Source organism: Lampetra fluviatilis, chromosome 2 (assembly GCF_964198595.1).
Source record: "Lampetra fluviatilis chromosome 2, kcLamFluv1.1, whole genome shotgun sequence".
NCBI classification, from domain to species: Eukaryota; Metazoa; Chordata; class Hyperoartia; order Petromyzontiformes; family Petromyzontidae; genus Lampetra; species Lampetra fluviatilis.
This window is the reverse complement of record NC_136276.1, coordinates 35,845,497-35,863,515: the sequence shown is the minus strand read 5'-3', so window position 1 is coordinate 35,863,515 and position 18,019 is coordinate 35,845,497. Positions and strand designations below refer to the sequence as shown.

At 50.1% G+C, this 18,019-nt stretch overlaps 2 protein-coding genes across 3 annotated transcripts in view; one reads left to right on the top strand and one right to left on the bottom strand.

Moving 5' to 3' along the window:
• TG (thyroglobulin) overlaps positions 1 to 18,019 on the bottom strand; it is a 111,000-nt gene that overhangs the window by 15,182 nt on the left and 77,799 nt on the right. Inside the window, exons 40-41 of the mRNA XM_078866642.1 lie at positions 16,839 to 16,998; positions 15,534 to 15,730 (exon numbers count right to left, since the gene is read on the bottom strand). Of these exons, the coding sequence (XP_078722768.1) occupies positions 15,534 to 15,730; positions 16,839 to 16,998 (357 nt within the window). The remainder of the gene's footprint in view (positions 1 to 15,533; positions 15,731 to 16,838; positions 16,999 to 18,019) is intronic.
• On the top strand, positions 1,619 to 9,044 carry LOC144946542 (src-like-adapter 2). Of its 2 annotated transcripts, XM_078875540.1 has the most exons (8): positions 1,619 to 1,654; positions 1,732 to 1,845; positions 2,787 to 2,871; positions 3,276 to 3,362; positions 5,151 to 5,254; positions 6,957 to 7,109; positions 7,926 to 8,073; positions 8,758 to 9,044. In XM_078875540.1, the coding sequence occupies exons 2-8, from the start codon at positions 1,767 to 1,769 to the stop codon at positions 8,867 to 8,869; spliced, it is 768 nt and encodes a 255-aa protein (XP_078731666.1). In that variant the 5' UTR covers positions 1,619 to 1,654; positions 1,732 to 1,766; the 3' UTR covers positions 8,870 to 9,044. The 2 variants fall into 2 exon arrangements, with proteins under 2 accessions (XP_078731666.1, XP_078731655.1); XM_078875529.1 differs by lacking the exon at positions 1,619 to 1,654 and having other exon boundaries at positions 1,689 to 1,845.

The window sequence follows — 18,019 nt, the reverse complement described above, 5'->3', positions numbered from 1 at the left end:
ATTAATCATAAGGCCAAACGTGACTTTCACACGGTACAATTATAAACTACGTTTTCCATGACTTAATGATCTTTCCACAATTTCACAATGCCCGGCTTAACTCACTCATACCACCACAGCTGGAGAAGGTAAGTACTGTTGATGACTCACTTAAACAGCGTGCTTACTGTGTGCTGAGCATTTCAAACTTGCCGTGCTATTTGTGGATCACCGTATCCTTCGTTGAATTCAACTGTTAAATTTATAATCAGGAATATTTTTTTCCAAGGTAAAGGTACAGCGCTGCTATTAATGTATCTTGCCACTGCTTTGGGGAAGGGGAGCAGGAGAGAACCCCTCGAAAGAGGGCGATTTGATTTTACTCTGCCATGTTGGCCCAGCCACCTAAGCAAAGGTGCGAGTACCCACGCTTTACCCCACCAAACCAAATGCAATCTGCAGATCGACTAACTGCAGTCTACCAATTTGTACTTCGGGGGGGGGGGTGGAGGGGGGTAGTGACAGAGGCAGAAATCATTCATAAACTCGCTCCGTTGTTTCAAGTGCCACGCCGGGTGATCAAATCGACCGGATGCCACTTCACGTGGCTGCCATTGGCAATGCCTGTGGGGCACGAAAACGCGCGGTGCTGCAAGTCACCTCTGGGGAGGTGGACGACAATGATCTTGCAAGGCACGCGGGCAATCAACGCTGGGCTATTTGATCTCAGAAGAAACGCAGCTGCGCCGCATTATCTGGAGCAGGCAGCAGACGCGAGTAATGACTATTGTATGCCTGGCACAGAACCAGGACTCGCTCGCAGGGCTTAGTGCACTATTTGTGTCTGCGGCACACAGCGCCGCGAAATGCGAGCAGAGCACAACAAGTCGTTGCGTGTTTCCTATACGCAAAGGAGCCCCCGTGTCCTCCACACCCAAATACAGATCTTGGTGCGCGGGTCCCGTTTGCCTGCGCAGCGTGTTACGTGCCACTGGTTACGAATACTAAACGAATCGGAGTCTTTGTGCGTGGGTTTGCAGCGTATCGCCACCGCGTTCGGGTCTTCACGGCTGCGCTGCGTTTTAGCCCTCCGACCTATTTCCTGGTTTGTACCGCTCTTTGTTCGGCACAATGTCCAAAAAGTGTCTCTGCACCTGCCGAGAGCTTCTTCAGAACGTGGCGCGAAACGTCGGGCGCCATGGCGAACGACACGTGGTAACACCCGGGAAACACACCAGAGGGCTCGCAGTGCATCGATCGCGAGGCTTGTGCAGATGCACAGATGTAGATGTTCTTGTTCCCTGTGTCTCGGCTGTTAAGAGTAAAAGAAGCCTGATTGTCACTCGCTTATCTTGCACAATATGCTCGCACTCATAGCGCAAGCAAATGCACGTTTTATAGATAGCGCTATCACTTCCCGCCCAATCATTTAGTTTGTGAGTACGGTCTTTGTGTGCCTCTTATTGCATGACTTCGGCTTCGTTCCTCTTTGCTTTATCCTCGGGACAACGCTGGCCAAATGTCTTCCTCTAGCGGCTGTATAAACCAACACAAAAACGCACGGCGCTAAAAATCCACCGAAGGGTCATGCTGCACCATCACACCCTTTGCACTCTGCGAGTCGGACGCCGCTAGCAAACGTCACGGCACCTTGCAGGAAATTACCGGCGAAAAGGTAAAAGGATATTTTTTCAGCCGCCGCCTGAACCTGAACCTCATGGCCCGTGCGTTTCCGGCGCGTGCGGTGTGCAGGAATTGACGCGGAGCGATGAGAATCGCTCGCCGCCATGGGAGTCACGTTCAGCGCGGCCAAGCAGCGCCTGCTCTCCGCATTCCAAGCGACCCAGCACGCCGCACCCGCTCCCGGTAACTAGCAATCAACGCCACGGCCGGCGCGGCACGGGGCCCCGCCGTGCCGAGAGGGACGCGCCACCGACTCCGGGCTGCCAGGTTGTGGCCTCGAGTAGCCGGCGCACCGAGGGGCCATGGAACAAGCCAAACGTACATGCGGTGTGTTTTGGTGGTGCACAAGCGCAAACAATAAAGCGCTCAGCGCCTCCGTCGGTAACGACGCAGTGAAGAGGAAAAGTGACAGAATAGGTGACGCTTGTTCTGCGATCGAAACGTCGTGGTTTCTATCCACGTGACTTTACCGAAAGAACCAAAGAAGGTGGCTAATTTCTCTGATACAAAACAGGGCCATTGCCTGCAATGTTTCCTATTGTACCGCGTTTCCTCGTTGAGACAGTGACATTGAGGGACACGTTGAGTTTTTGTTCTGCGTGGAAAGTCACGAGGGACAATCTCGTTCCCAAGACCGTGTCTGCGCGCACTTTGTGCTAGGGCAGAGTGTTTGTCGCGTGGTGTTGCCGATGACACAAACGCGGGGCAACATTTCTCACAACGCGAGCATTGACACAAATTATGTCAGTAAGCGTCGCGTGTTAACGATGTGGCGGATGGATCAATTGGAACCCGTGGCGATGCGATGTGCTGCATGGATAATGGGTGGTGATTTTATCCCTTGAATCGCTTAAAAGCGTTTCCCCGTTTCAGTCACTGGTGGTGATTTATAAATTTTAGTTTAGGTTTTAAACCGACTGATTACGGACAATAATACTACTCAATAAATCCATCTGTTTAAAAAATGCCATTTAAAGTTAAGCGGAGTTCGTTTATGGGAAACAAACCTTCCGTTGAACTGTGGGCGTGGAGTTGTAAAGCTGCCGTGGTGGAGACTGGGGGGCTCCACTGGGCCGTGTGCCATGCTGGGCGCGCCAGTGACGGACAACTTTACTCTCTTACAGACCTCGGCATGGCTGTGATTATTAAAGACTTTCCAGAATGGCAACCGCTATTCGCAGTCGGCGAGAAAGTCAAGATAACAGGCGTGTAAGTCAAACACTGATGTTCGTTAGTGCACAAGAGTAAAGGTTGTAAAAATGCAAGCGGGAATTCACTTGGTGAAAATAACCACAACAATTTGAAATAATGTGGTTGGAGTGCTGGCGCAGTGGTTAGCGCACGACATTACGGACCTGGTCGCCTGAGTTCGATTCCTGACCAAGACTAACCATGAGTGATATCTTAACCCGTCCTGGGTCTCCTTTTCACAAACCCGCACTGACTAGCATGGTGAAGTATGGCCACAGAGCCCCTATGACTTACAACGACGTAAGGAGGGAGGCCTTCAACCAGCAGTGGAACGTATAACGTACACAAATCAAACATATAAAACAACAATACTTTAAATTATATATACTCTATTTTATAATGGCGTGTGCTTTTATCCAAAGGGATGGAGACTGGTGGAAAGTCATGTCCTTCTGCAACAACAGAGAGGCCTTTATCCCTGCCAGCCACACGGTGAAAGTGAAAGACAGGTACGGGCTAGCGGGCGCACGTACGAGTGAGATACAACAGCAGCGCACACCCACCCGCACGCCACACCGGTGGCCTGCCACCGAACAAGACACTTCAAACAACAATTACACGAATTACAGCCGCTTGTCGAGCCACTGCTAGATGTCAGCCTACCCATGTTGGTCATGGAGGTTGTTTGACTAGACGTCACCATCCTGGTCAAGACAGCTTGGTGAGGGAGCGGAGGGGTGCGGACATATCACCTGTTTAGCCGTGGTGAGGAATCAACGCGAGGTAGCTGGCTTCACAGCACAGCACGCTGCAGCTTCCCCCACACAAGCAAGTATGCAGACTAAACATGACGTTAGCTCTCCTTCGTATTTTTACATTCCCCTGCTAAACACAAGAAGTTGCAATTGCCAAGAACAATGGTATTTCTTATTTCCAATTAGAACGAGCCCACGCATTTCTCTAAAACATTCTTCTGGGCAATTCCACCAATTAGACAACCTCACGTAGTTTTTCTCTGACTCATCCCAGACAAGGAAGTATAAAACAGTGTTTCGAAGGCTATACAAATATCTAGATGTTCCCTTAAATTTACAGTGCCACGCAGACTACATGCAATACAAGCACGTTGCTAGCATGTACATGAAGTGTGAGTCCACAGTCTGAATGCCAGCTCTCTAAACGTGTTTCTGTTTTCGTCACCCCCTCTGTCGCCGTGTCTATGGGTTTAATTCGTGGACATGTCACCTGATACTCAGAGCAGTGCGGTTTCACGGGTGGTCTCCTACGATATATATAAAAAATATTTACTGAAATTGAATCTGACCACCCTCCTTTGAGGCTCTCCCAGGCTTTAAGACAGTGATGCGTCCCCAAAAGACAAATCTCTTTATTCTAGTTATTATGACACAATTTTTTTTTTCGGAGGCTACAGACACAAACATTCAAAGTGACTTCTTGTGTCTATCAGCACGGAGAAGGTTGGGCTCACAAGCTGTTTACAGCCCTGAGCTGGTGGTAGAAATTCCACATTCTTATGTCAAGTCCGAGTCTATCCATACGACAATAACCGTTGACTTCCCCACAAAGTGGTACTCATTGTATCGCTATGACGCCTGTGAGAAAGAGCTTTATCGCTTATCGGATTCCTTCAGTCGAAATAAAGATTCGATTTCTGACTCCAGAAGAGTGATGGGCTGAGCCATCTCCCAACCAGGATTTGAACTCACAACCTTTTTATTGTGAGTCGCTTGCTCCGCTGCTAAGCGACGGACAAAAACACACAACAAACGTATATATTACCTTTATAAAGGTGATGCATTCAGAATAAGTAAAATAATTCCGTAAGTGGTGGAAAGCCGTTCGATTTTTTTTGGGTTGTAACATAGCAACAGCTGCATTTTTGTATAACAGCCCCAGCACATCGGTAAACATGCGCCTGGGCAGTTCTACATGGTAGTCAAACCTCACAGTCAAATACTCAAAATCATCACAACAATGTAAACGTTGTGTCATGTTTAAGGTTATTTATGCACAATTATAGAAAACAAGGGGGGGGGGCATAGGCTCGAATATTTTCTGGATTGGCAATCACCCTCGCAGGAGCGGAGAAGATTTACACAGAAACAGCCACAGTGGGAAGTTTCGTCACGAGTGGGCTGAGCTATTGGTGTCGCCGAGATATGAAGTGAGCTCAGGCGAAGAGAGTGCCGGCAACGTAAGGGTGGCAAACCTCTTCTCTGCGTGAAGGGCGCACTGCCCCCTCCCGCACTGCGTTGGCACTTTCATTCTGCACTCAGGTGGCTCTTCGAAGGCTTGATGCGGGAGGACGCCGAGAGGATCCTGTTGATGGATGGCAACCACGGAGGCTCCTTCCTCGTGAGAACCAGCACCAGCAACCGCAGTGAGTCCCCGCACTTGAGTGCCCGGGGGAGAGGGCCCTTGCAAACGCCCACGTCAGGGTGAAACTAAACTTTAAACTATTTTTATTTGATTACCAGGTAAGGCCCACTGAGCTAGAAAAATCCACGTGGCAAAGGGGAGAAAACGCAAACTCTAAATATACAGGTGTCAGGGTCAGGATCGAACCCACGACTTTCTGTATACCAGGCGAGGAGTTAACATCTCACCACCGTGACCAGCGGTGCTCGGAGATCGGTGACACGTCTTCCTTTCCCAGCTCCAGGGCAACAATGATGGGAACGGTTTAACTCCTCGTATTCCCCTTTACCGGCTATGTTGCTCCAGTCATACTCGCCAGCATCACGATTAGCCATGATCAATCCACTGCTGGATGAAGGCCTCGCCAAGCCGTCGCCGCCTCTCGCGATCCAGCGATGCGGTCATCCACCTGGCGCCCATAGCGCCTGCACTGATTTCAAACTTTGCTGCTCACCTTTGGTTGCATTTTCTTTCTCAATGTCCACTTTTTGATGCGTGCCACGGCAAGTAACCTACACTGATTCAACAGCACATACCAATGTGCCCAAAGAAGCACGTTGTTAATCAGTGTACCTTACCTGCTGTGAATCAATCAGTCAACAGCCAACGTCGAAGGGGTGGAGCGGCGGTGCAGTGGTCAGCGCGCGGCGCGATGAACACGACAACCCACATTAGATTCACGGCTACAGCAAACATCGATGGCGAGATATCCGTGAACTAACACTGCACACTAAACTCTGTTTTATTTACCGCCTGTCACCGGCCCACACTGACCAGCATGGGCAATATGGTAAAAAAAACTACCAACAAGGCATGGGGAAACCTCATCTAGCAGTGGATTGAAAATGGTTGGAATGTATTTCTTCATATTTTATTTTATAACATAGTGGACAAAACCTAATTTTACTGATTTTCTCAACCTCAATTCCTTAGTTGTTCAGACACAATATCTCGGTCAATTCTAGGTTTACGAATTCAGATGTATGCATTGAATTAATGCGATTAACACTGTATTAAATAAAATTAATCCTGTTTGTTAAATATTTTGCTAAAAAAACAACCACTCGACGGAAATCAGTGAGCAGAGTTTGCTTCACCATGAAAAAGACACGCGCTGATTTTGACCTTTAATTGACTTTCCCTTTGACATTAAAACCAAAGCCATGCCACATCTACTTGAATATTCCATGGGGGGAACCAAAACAATTTTCCACGATGTGGTTGTTGTTTATAAAGACAGCGTGCCACGACTCCGCCTTATCACGTTGTTGTAGATTTTTTTTTGTCCGGCTTACAATTTATACAGTGTAGTCTGGCCCCTGCCATAGGAATGTGGAATTTCCTCCACTGGCTCAGAGCCACTAATTGAGATGAGTACCGCTCAATGCTCGGATGAACACCGACACCAGCTACCGACTTTGATTTTACTTGATAAAAAATATTCGTACTCAAACCCATACGCACAGAAGTAGACATCTCCTAAAGCCGCCCTGGTGCACAAGGGTATTGTGTGACCAGTACAAAGTACACTCTTGTTAAAAACACGTGTTTTTCAAAATGACCCCAAAGTTCAGGGCGCATCTTACTCTAGGGAGCGCCCAACGTTAAACAATACGGTGAATGTTCAACGCGCAGAGATGTGAGTTCCGCGTGCCGTGCCGCAGATATGTACGCGCTGTCCGTGCGTCGCCAACGACCCTCCGGCGCGCCGGACGTCATCAAGCACTACCGGATCCACACACAGCCCAACGGCATGTGCTACATCAGCCAGCGAGCACAGTTCGAGTCCCTGGACGAACTGGTCGACCATTATATGGGTACGGTGGTGCCTTCGTCGGCATCGTCACCATCACCGCGTGACATCAACATCATCATCAGCAGAAGCGGCGATGATCAATCTGATGCTAGATGAATGTCTCGCCAAGGCATCACCATCTCTCACGGTCCTGCGATGCCACAATCTATCTCGCTCTGGAACTTGTGCTAATATCATCACCCTATCTGCAGGCGAAGGTCATCCGCTTGAGAGAGTTCTAGAGAACACCTCTACAGCGACGTCGTCATCATCATCATCATCAGCTATGGGAAATCCACTGTTTCACCGCGGTGGTCAGGATGCGTTCGCTAAGGCGTGAGCGGAGAAGCCAAAGCAATGGATTTTGCTGCATGGACCAGCATGGTGAAGTATGCTCAAACAAGCCCCGTGACTGACAGACAGCATGGAGAGGCCTTCATCGGCAGTGTTATGATTAAAAGGATGGGGATCTGCTGCCACAGTGGTGTAATGATGTGCGTACTGGTTCTTGCAAACTAGAGGTCACAGGTTCGAATCCATCTCCCGGTGCAGCAGTTGACACAAAGGGGCAAGTTTCTTAAATCCCCCCAGAGCAACAGAAACGTGGCGGGGCACAGTTGGTCGATCAGCAGGTCACGTGTGGTGGGGCAAAGCGTGGGTACTCCCACCCATTCCATGATGCCCGACCAGCATGGAAGAGTAGGCCAAACACCCTCTCTTGAGGCTGTCGAGAGCTCCCTCCAGTGGAGGTCCTCACGCCACCGATGGCGTGAGCGAGAGATTGCAGGCGCTGCACCTTAACCTCGTTAACGACGCATCCCACCGCTCCACCCCACAGAGCAAGACGACGACGTCTGCAAGCGGCTGAGGGAGCCCTGCTTCTCCCGGCTCCCCGGAGAATTGCGCAGGATGAACGTCGCGCCGCCACCCCCGCCTAAAGCTGAGCCCCTCAGGGACTCGGTCCGCTACTGGCAAAGCCTCCACAGGTTCGCGCACATTGCTTCCGTCCGCCCACGTGCCCTGGCTCGACGCCTGGGGAGGATGGCCCCTGGCGTGCACCGCTCGATTCGCTCGCTCACTCTCTCTGCGTTATTACGACGCTAATGTAACAGGAGCCACGCAGCGCACGCATCATCATCGTCGTCATCATCATCATCGTCGTCATCATCATCATCGTCGTCATCATCATCGTCGTCGTCATCATCATCGTCGTCGCGAGGCATGCGAGGTCACTTCATTGGCCGCTCGCTGCTCCCCCCCCTCACCACGCCAGGATTATTCCGCTAATTGAATAAGTCGCGAGCTCTGCCAAGTGGCATGAATGTGCGCCTTTCTGTTTCGTGTTAAATTCCGCGTGTCATTTAAAACGATTCCTCCTCCACGTGAGGTCATGCCCGCACAGCCACACTGATTATAGATGATGAAGATGATGATGATAATGATCGTTGTCTTAATGTCGCTGGACTGATTGGAGGTGACGTAAAACAGATTATAGATAATGATGATAATGACGTTATATGGATTTCAGACGGTGGTGTTGATGAACTGATTGTTGATCTTCATGAGTAACTCATTGTAGATGATGACGGTGGTGTCGAGTGTAGATAATGATGACGCGATGATCTGAATGTCGACGCAGACGGCGACTAAGTACACGTCTGACGTTCCAGGCAACCCAGCTCTACGTGCGTCGAGGCTCTGTCCGCGAACAGAGTCAGCTACGGGCTGCTGGAGAGCATGCGGGATCATCTCAACTTTTCCGGGATGAAGAGCGACAGCTAAAGAATGACCGCTGGACACAGAAGTTGTTACCCAAACAAGCTAGCAGAGAGTTGAGTCGACCTTCACGGCCACCGCTCGCTGCTGCTGCTGCTGCTGTTGTTACGGTGTGGCCGTGCTGCGGTAACAGCTGCAGCTGCTAAATAAGAATTATGGCTGCTGCAGAACATTTCCGCTGCGGGAGAGGCTCGGTTCGCCTGTGAAGGTTACCACCGAAGCAAAATTGGAATGTATTTTTTCATACACAAGTTATGCTCAACAATGTATCCGCGGGGCTTTAAGGAGATTTGCGGGAGCTCTATCTGACGCGAGCTCCAAACGCCCTCGCTGTGAACGGGAGCTTTGGACGGCTCGTAGTGTGCACGCGCGCACGACCCTTCTGCTCCGTCCACTGCTGGATGAGGGACCCTCCTGTACGGCTCGCGCGAGGGGGGGGGGGGGGTGGGGGTTATTTGACCATACTTCACCACGCTGGACAGCGTGGCTTCGTGAAGGTGGAAAAGCGCAGATGTGGGAAGCATGCAAGTACAGCACAATAATTAACTTTGCTGTACGTACTTGCAAGCTACCTACCGCCTAGCCCCACAGCAGCCGATAGCAACCCGTTTGTGCATCGTGGTCACCCATCACAGCACCCTCTCGGATCAACATTGCTTAGTACCTGATAGATTGAGCACATTCCTGGTGATTATACGCAGAATAACAGAATACTCTCCGTATATACATATGTAAAACTGAATATTGCAGGGATCTTGACATTGTGTTCATAAAACATGTATAATGTGTATCCACACATTGTACGGATACCATTCTACAGGTTTCATCATTCACTTTAAGAGTAAAATTGCTAGACTATTGCACAGGAATTTTGTTCAACATTGTAAAAAACATGCTTTCGGAAATGATTTCTTATCGAGCTATGCAAGTATGAATGTACTTATTTATTTTGTTTCTCTTCTGAAATAATCTAATAATTTAAATGTTCAGTAAAAGGCTTCACTTTACGATCGGGGGACAGGATGTGGCTGGACCACTTCCCTGCCCTACATAAGCAATATTAGTTTATTTTTAAGTATCAATCTCATCGATATTTTGTTACTAAAATGATTCTTTGTACCGCTATCTTTCATTATCTGCTCAAAAAATAATACAATTTTCCAGCGCGGCATTATTGTCAGTTGTTTTGTTTCAGGAAAAATATTTTCACTTGCAACGGATATCATTCGGTCAGGTGGCTCAACGTGAGCGGATGACAAAGCCCACCATCCAACCAGGGTCGATAAAATGAGTACCAGTTTATGGGGAAGTTAACAGTGGTCCTCCAATAGATATACTCGCCCCCGCCATATGCACGTGGAATTTCCACCGGCTCAGTGTTACAGAGAAGAGATGAGCACCGCCTCAATGCCCATTCGAGTAGAAAATCAGTTTGACCTTTTGCCATTTGAGCTTGGTTGCTGTTCCGCCTGAGGGGCTGCCAATGACCACAGTTTGCTCCACCTTGGCATCGGTATCGGTTGCGCAGGGAACTTAATGTGGCAGACAGAGTGAAGGTTACCACCTTCGTCCACTGTAGTTGGCAGCCTCTCACGAAAGTTCCCCCTGCGATCGTGCAGCGGCGCAAACGACGAAGCGTGAAGTTAACCGCTGCCCATCTACGCCGTCGAACGCCGGCGCCGGAGGCAATTCATCAGCCCACACCCAACGCCGGGCGAATGGCTAAAGAACCCGAACGTCGATTCATAACATTTGTTTCTGTTCCAAGAAGACGTCGCTTACATCCGCGACGCGTTGTACGAAAAGACGACGACCGGCAAGAGTTGAAATTCAGCGTTTGGGACGTTGTCGACAAGGAGCGCAAACGGCCCGGGGGCTGTAACTATCTACGCCGTACCCGTGAATGTGAGCTCTGCTCATTTGTGTTAAAAATATCAAAGGGATGGGAGAACTCTCGTGTGAGCCGATCGGGGTTTTGGGGGATAGTGTGTGCGATTGAAGTAGGGTTCGTGTCATTTCCAATGTGGCATTATTCAAGCCCGTGCCCCAGGACACGCGTGACAAAGGTAACTCGTGAAACAGGCGTCTCTATGCGCAATGCCGCAGGGTCTGTGAACAGTATAGTTCTGTTACAGCACATGCAGCAATGCTGACATTTTTGAAAATTCACGTAAAAGAAAATCCACACCCTGCCTTTCATTCTGTAGGTCCAGTCATTGCACGTAGACCACGTGGCACAAAAAACACACACGCTTTGGCGACACCCTGACCCAAGAACTTCAATTGCAGCGCCCTCTGTGTTTGCTAAGCAATAGCCACACGCACGATATGGCGATGATATGAACATAGCTACTGAAGTGCCAAGCATCATTTTGGAACCCCATAACCAGTGCTATAATTTGCTGTCATATGCTTTTGTTATATTCCAGTTATAATAATAGTTGACGTGCCCTTTGTCAATTCACTGGTGGATGATAGCCTAGCCACGCTATTTCAGCCATGGGGGGATGTATAGCCATACTTCACCACAATGACCAGTGACTGTTGGTAAATGGGGGGCAGGGCCAGGTATCGCTCGGCACCGATGTTTTTCCCTGACCAGGAATCGAGTGCAGAGAAACCGAGTTCCAAGCGCAGTGTGCTAAGCACTGCGCCACCACTCCCGCCTCCTCTATATTCGAATAATATATATTTTTACAATCAATGAACAAATCTCTTTCACGTCACCACTCAAGAAAGACATTTGTTGTCCACGTCTTCTCACCAGGTCATAGACAACGCCCATCCATCTCTAGTCCCTGTGGGCCCTCCCCCCGTGCTGTCACTGCGAGCTGTGGGGGATGATGAAGCAGTGGCAGAATCCGAAGCGTCGTTCCACGCTCCTCGTCTCCCCCGCCCACGAGAGGCGGCTCTCCCGGGTGGCCCCTGCTCCCCTTGTGTGTCTATAGCACCACGGTTTGCCGAGCACAGGCCGAGAAGGCCAGAACGCCAAAGTTGGTCAGCAACCATCGGCACTGACTGAAGGTGCGGTAGGTATGTAGAGTTTCCTAAGTAGAGCGAGGTTGTGAGAACTTGGGGAGAAGAGACGATGGGGGAGGAGACTCTAAAGTGGAGCGGTGCGAGGAAAGACGCACACAGAGGAGCGCTCTGGCAGGGAGTGCGGTGAGCCAGAGGACGAGTCAGTGCATCTAGCCTGGCGCAAGCGCTGTGGCGATGTGGTGTGTGTTGTTGGTGAGACAAAGGCGGTCGGGTGTGATGCTGGCCGTTGCGGTCTTCATAGAAGCTCGCTAACAGCACTTGCCCCAACAGTCTGCTAAAGGCTATACGGGGAATCTGTGTCTCTTGTGTTGTTGTGCCGTGCAGTATGGTAGTCGAACACAGTGCGGGTGAGACAAATCAGTGAGGCTGGTTGACCATGCCCTCGGCATTGTTGTAGAACCAAGGAGTGAAGTTCGTGAGAAGGGTAACCGTGGAAGAAGCCAAAGAAGAGTGATGAGGAGACGACTGACTGCTGTGACAGGACTGCCACACCGATGATGTCCGCTTAAATGTTCACTTGTGCGTTCAACCGGTTCGCTGCTGCTCACGTTCCAAGCGACTGCTGAGGCCACGCTGGAAACGAGGCAGCTGCACCTCCGGCGAAGATCGCCGACAGAGCATAACACAGTACAGTAGTTTGCTCGAACACATGAATGACTTAGCCCAAAAAATATAAATACAATAAAGTGTTAATTCACCTGCAACAACAGGCTCCAGTAAAATGCGGAGAGAGAAATCTCACGGTCGTTGTTTCCAACCGCCCAGCCACAAGTGCGAGGCGAGCATTCTTAGCGGTTCTAGATTTGAAGCTTTCGTGACTGCAAGGATTCATACTCTTAGTTCTTTCGGTAAAGTCACGTAGGTAAAAAATGAAATGAAATTAAATTTATTTTTTTACCTACGTGACTTTACCGAAAGAACTAAGAGTATTCTTAGCGGTGCCATTCTCTGCGCTATTCGACTGAGTCGGAAAGCGTCTATGCATCAGCTCTGTCCATCAGCCCTTAACACGGGCACGCGATAACTGTTGCAAAGATTATTTGATATGAACTGAATGTAAAGTCGTGTTTAGCGACTGACCGTAGAGAAAAATCTATTAGATGAAAGGGCTGCCCGAATAGCTGGCGATAAAACCAGCGCTTACATTTTTTTCAAAGTAACGCAACGTTATTATCGCTAATTAAATACTTCCGAGGACAAACGCGCGTGGTTGTAAGGCATTCTCGCGAACGTGACGCAGTGGCTCTTCATCTGCCGTCACTCGGTCGTGAATGAATCGCGACACTGCGCTCACAATAATCGAAACGTCCAACCACCAAAGCTTCCACAGAGTTGACGTTTGTAGGAATTTGGCTCTGCAGTTGACCGCCTGGTCTCCTCCTTCAGGCTCACAGAGTAAACAGGGCCCAGTGTAATAGTCGCTGATGAAGGATTCGCATTAACCCCCCCCCCCGCCACCATCCCAAAAAAAACTGTAATTACAAAGCCACGTCTGTGAAAATGTATTTTTTTCACTCTCTCACTATTCATAGACCTGTTGATGGACAGGTTAAAGTGTTCCGGGGCACATAAACGAGTGTACGGCGCGGCACTGTAAGCCCAAGGGGGTTTCGCGGTGAGCGGCATGCTCGAAAGAAACCTCTGCCCTTCGTGTCACTTTTTTCCTTCTAAGCGCTCGAGTACCGCAGAGCGAATTCAAACTCCGCACGCAGCGGCGTTACACTGCAGCGGAGAGAGCCGGGGGGAGGAGGTCATTCAGTCGTACCCCGGTCCCTGCGGTGTATACAGTACTTGCTGGCAGGACATTAACCATCGTCCGGCGAAAGTACCTGCCAAGAACAACAACCAAGGTCGCGGTGGTTCTTATTTCGGTGCAAGGTGAAGGTGCAAAGGTGCAGCCGTGTAATTGCTCGCTCACGCCACCGCTGGCGGAAGCGCCTCCACCGGAGAGAGCTCTTGAGAGCTCCTCCAGAGGCTGTTTTGGCGAACTCCTTAAAGCTTGCCAAAGACGTCTTGGGAGAGGCGGGGGTGCACATAATTGACCCCAATAAACACGCGACCTACTGATTTACTCACTGCGTTGTACCCACTTATACTGCTAGCTGGACACACTCGGGGAGGGGGGGAGGGAGGCGTAAGTCTAAACTGCCTCGCCGGGAGATCTACATTGAACTGGCGACCTCTGGATTGGAGCCCAGTGCGAGAGCTGCAACACCACGGCAGAATCTGGTTTCTCATTGCGCCCGCTAGAGATGTAGCTATGTGCAGCACTTTGTCAATCCACTGCTGGATGAAGACCTCCTCATGCCGTGTCGGTCTTGGAGGTTGTTTGACCATACTTCACCAGGCTCGTCCGTGCGGGTTTGTGAGGGCGGAGAGCGCGGACGTGAGATCGCATGAGTGCGGTACAACGATGGGTCGTGCTGTGCGTGCCTGCCACGTAGTTCCCACATATTTAACAAACGCATAAAAAACGCACACATTGCAGGGCGGCGGAGTTTAAATGGTAACGTTGGACTGTTTACGCATAGTTGGACGCACTCTGCGATTTAGGTGGGACTAGGTGGTCTGTCAAGATCATTCCAACTCACGTCACTCCAGCTGTGACCAGGCGACGTATCACGTGGCAGCCGATACATCCGCTGGCAGTGCTGTGTGCGGGCCGTTTTGAACACTTGTGGTGAATTGTTGGCACGATCAATTTACGTGACATTTAGGCTGCAGTTTAAACATTTTGGACCCAGCCGTATTATAAGTGCGGTGGTCATTTTTTAACGCAGCCTTTATGGATGTCTGCGCGAGGCCAGTTAGAGGCTCCGTGAAAGGTTTCTGGAAAAAAGCCAAAGGATTTTACACATTTCCAGAGCACAGTGCAATCGTGCTTAACTGTAATAACTTTTTTGTGCAACAGTTAGTTTTATGTGTTTATGCATGTCGTGATAATAATAATAATAATAAAATACAGCCATTTGTCAATACACCGCTGGATGAATGCCTCGCATGCCGGCAGGAATGTACGTAATGTTCATATCCTTCAAAACAAGGCCTTGCTTAATTCCTCACTGAATATTTTCCAGTTTGCTAGGCGCAGGACTAGTAGCCAGAACCATAGCAGCAAGGGGCGTACTGGATGCAGTGTGCTGGGAAACGACATATTTTACGCATCACCAACCTAGACAGACCTGCCTCAAATTAAGCCTGTTTATAATTATATTACCACACGGGGTGGGGTGAAGTGTGGGTACTTCCATGTCTTCTAAGATGTCTGGCCAGCGCGGAAGAATAGGCAAAGTACCTTCTGGAGGGGCTCTCTAGAGCTCCCTGGAGTGGAGAGGCCCTTCTACCAACAGCGGTGTGAGCAAGCAATTGCAGGGCTGCACCTTAACCCTTTAAAGCGAACAGACAACTTATTGAGATGACAAGTCTGGAGCCTGGAAATAAATAATAATAATTATGAAAAAGTGTCTCTTGTCGTTCTAACCCACAAGACTTGTAAACTCGCAACGGGACACTTGAGCTGATTAGACGCGGCCCAGCGACGTCCGCCAGAAGTGGCCGTGGACAGCTGCGGGCTCCGTGCCACGTGGGGGGGGGGGGGGGGCGGGGAGCGCTCGCGGGCGTGCCGGCGTACCATGAGGATGGCGCGCTGGAACAGGCCTCGGCTGCCCGGGGCCACCAGGTGCAGCCCCACGTTGTCCGCACTGCTCCGGTCGCCAGCGACCGTCACGGCACCGGCCGAGCCGCCGAAGAGCGCCGCGTGGTCCCGCACCCAGCGCAGGGCGGCTTGCTGGTCCAGGAGGCCCCAGTTGCCGGCCGCTGCCTCGTCCCCTGGAGAGCGAGCGGGGCGAGCGGGCAGGTTACGGCTCCGACTGTCATCATCGCAGCCCCTTGGGCTTCAAATGTGCCTTTGCGAGTTTACAAACTCAACGGGTGTAAGAATATTTCCGAGAATATGGACATAAACTAAACTAAACTTTTTATTTAATTTTACCAGGTAAAGCCCACTGAGCTATATAGTTATTTGTCAGAAGCGACTTGACCACAAATAGCTCAACGAAGTGGCTTATCATCATGTGGACATTTATAGCAGCCAAATACTCTACAAGGATTTTTCTAAATGTGGAGAAAAAAACCAGAGGACCCATACAAAAATCCACACGACCACGGGGAGAACATGCCAAATATACAACAGGCGTCAGGGTCGGGATCGAACCCACGACTTCCTATATACCAGGACGAAGAAGTTAACATCTCGCCACCATAGCGCCCAAATCAGTTCATGTAGATGATCAAGGCCGGCACAAGGGTGATGATGGAGCGCGACCTGCACCACCAAATGTCCCTGTGGCAACACTCGCGATCACTCTCCTGCTGAGCGGTGAATCACCATTATGGTCGCCCCCTGCACACAACGCCTCAATTGGCCCCCCATGGGATGATGATGAGGATGATGAGGATGTTCTCGAACAATAAAGTATGGCAAATAATGATGATGTTGGTTGAATGATAATCAGGATTATCAGCTACGATGAAGTACATCTAATATTCATGATGATGATGCCGAGTAACATTAAAGATCCTGCAAAACGTGATGCTGACAATGACGACGTTGGAGATGATAATAATAATTTCAGCACTTTGTCAATCCACTGCTGGATGATAGCATCCCCGTGCATTGTTGGCCACACATCTGATCGTCTTTCACCACACCGGTTAGTGTGAGTACAAGTGACGCACAGCGTCACCGCGTCGTCTAGACACGTCTCGACTCACTCACTGCGTGTGGTGACATCAGCGGCGCGCATCAGCTGCTGCAGTGGAAAAACCAAACTGGCACCTCGTGGGCCGCAACCGGGCTGGCTCGGCACGGGCACGCCGGTGGCCGTGCCAGTCGAACCCGGCGCGGGAGAGCGAAGGGAAGGGGAAAAAACCTTACCGGTGCTCAGGAAGCCGAAGAGGCCGAGCCGGTAGTTGGCTGTGACCACGATAATGTCGCCCAGGGCGGCGAGGTAGGAGGGATCCAGGGGGCCCTGAGCCGAGCCCCCGAAGGAGTTGTCTCCTCCAGGAAAGAACACGAGCACGGAGGCGTTGTGCGGCTGCTCGGAGAGAAGGGGCGAAGCGCCGAGTGAAAGGCGTGAAACCCCACGGCACACGGCGGGGCTGGATAGGACTGTAAAACGTCTTCCTTGGCAGGCCTCGGCATCGACACACCGGCACCACGGTCGCTTATGTCGCTGCAAGAGCCTCTCACCGCGACAGACGCGACTGAGTGCGGAGAAATTCGAAATGCCATTAACTTAAAATGTCGGTTTGCGAAAGGTCATCTTAGGATTCATATTTGTTTTATGGGTTAATATAATTAATGATGGCTACGTTGGCTGGTGGAGGATCATACAACAGGAATTTGGTGAGATCATTATGTGGCCTAACCCAAAAATGTGTTATAAATTATAAAACTAAAAACTTTAATATTTTTATTTTACCAGGTAAGGCCCATATAGCTCTTTTTCAGAAGCGACCTGACTACAAATGAAAGCTCAACAAAGTGGGTTATCATTTGGAAATTTATAACAGCCAAATACTCTAAACACATGTTTCTAAATGTGAAGGTAAAAAGTGGAGAACCTGGAAAAAAATCCACACAATCACTGGGAGAACATGCAAACTCCAAATATACAGGCGTCACGGTAGGGATCAAACCCACGACCTCCTGCATACCAGGCGAGTAAGATAACATCTCGCCACCGTGTTGCCAGGTCAAAAATGCTCCCCTCTAGTAACCGATTAGTGTGGTTAAGATTCTCGCAGTGATAGATAAATGTAATTTGTGGGGCGTTTCGAAGTGGCAGGCGTCATGTGTGTTCGGGGAATATTAAATTAAATGTGTATAAAAGCCAGGCCTGTTATACAAATACGTTCTACTGCTGAATAAAGGCATGCCAGATCTACCCAGGATAACGTGGATTATCTGATTGCATGTCACCAGGCTGGTCAGTGCAGGCTGGCGAAGAGGAGGGTGGGCCAGGCCCGGTTCGGATATCACTCGAGACTCGCGTTAGCCACTACCGGGAATACAACTCATCGGCGGGTTTGTGTCGCAACGTGAGAGGCGCTGCG

What these genes read in the sequence shown, in the direction of transcription:
- LOC144946542 (XM_078875540.1), top strand. Translation starts at nt 1,767, where the DNA reads ATGGGAGTCACGTTCAGCGCGGCCAAGCAGCGCCTGCTCTCCGCATTC. An exon ending in GCACGCCGCACCCGCTCCCG is followed by an intron (nt 1,846 to 2,786) that starts GTAACTAGCAAT and finishes ACTCTCTTACAG; the next exon opens with ACCTCGGCATGGCTGTGATT. An exon ending in ACTGGTCGACCATTATATGG is followed by an intron (nt 7,110 to 7,925) that starts GTACGGTGGTGC and finishes TCCACCCCACAG; the next exon opens with AGCAAGACGACGACGTCTGC.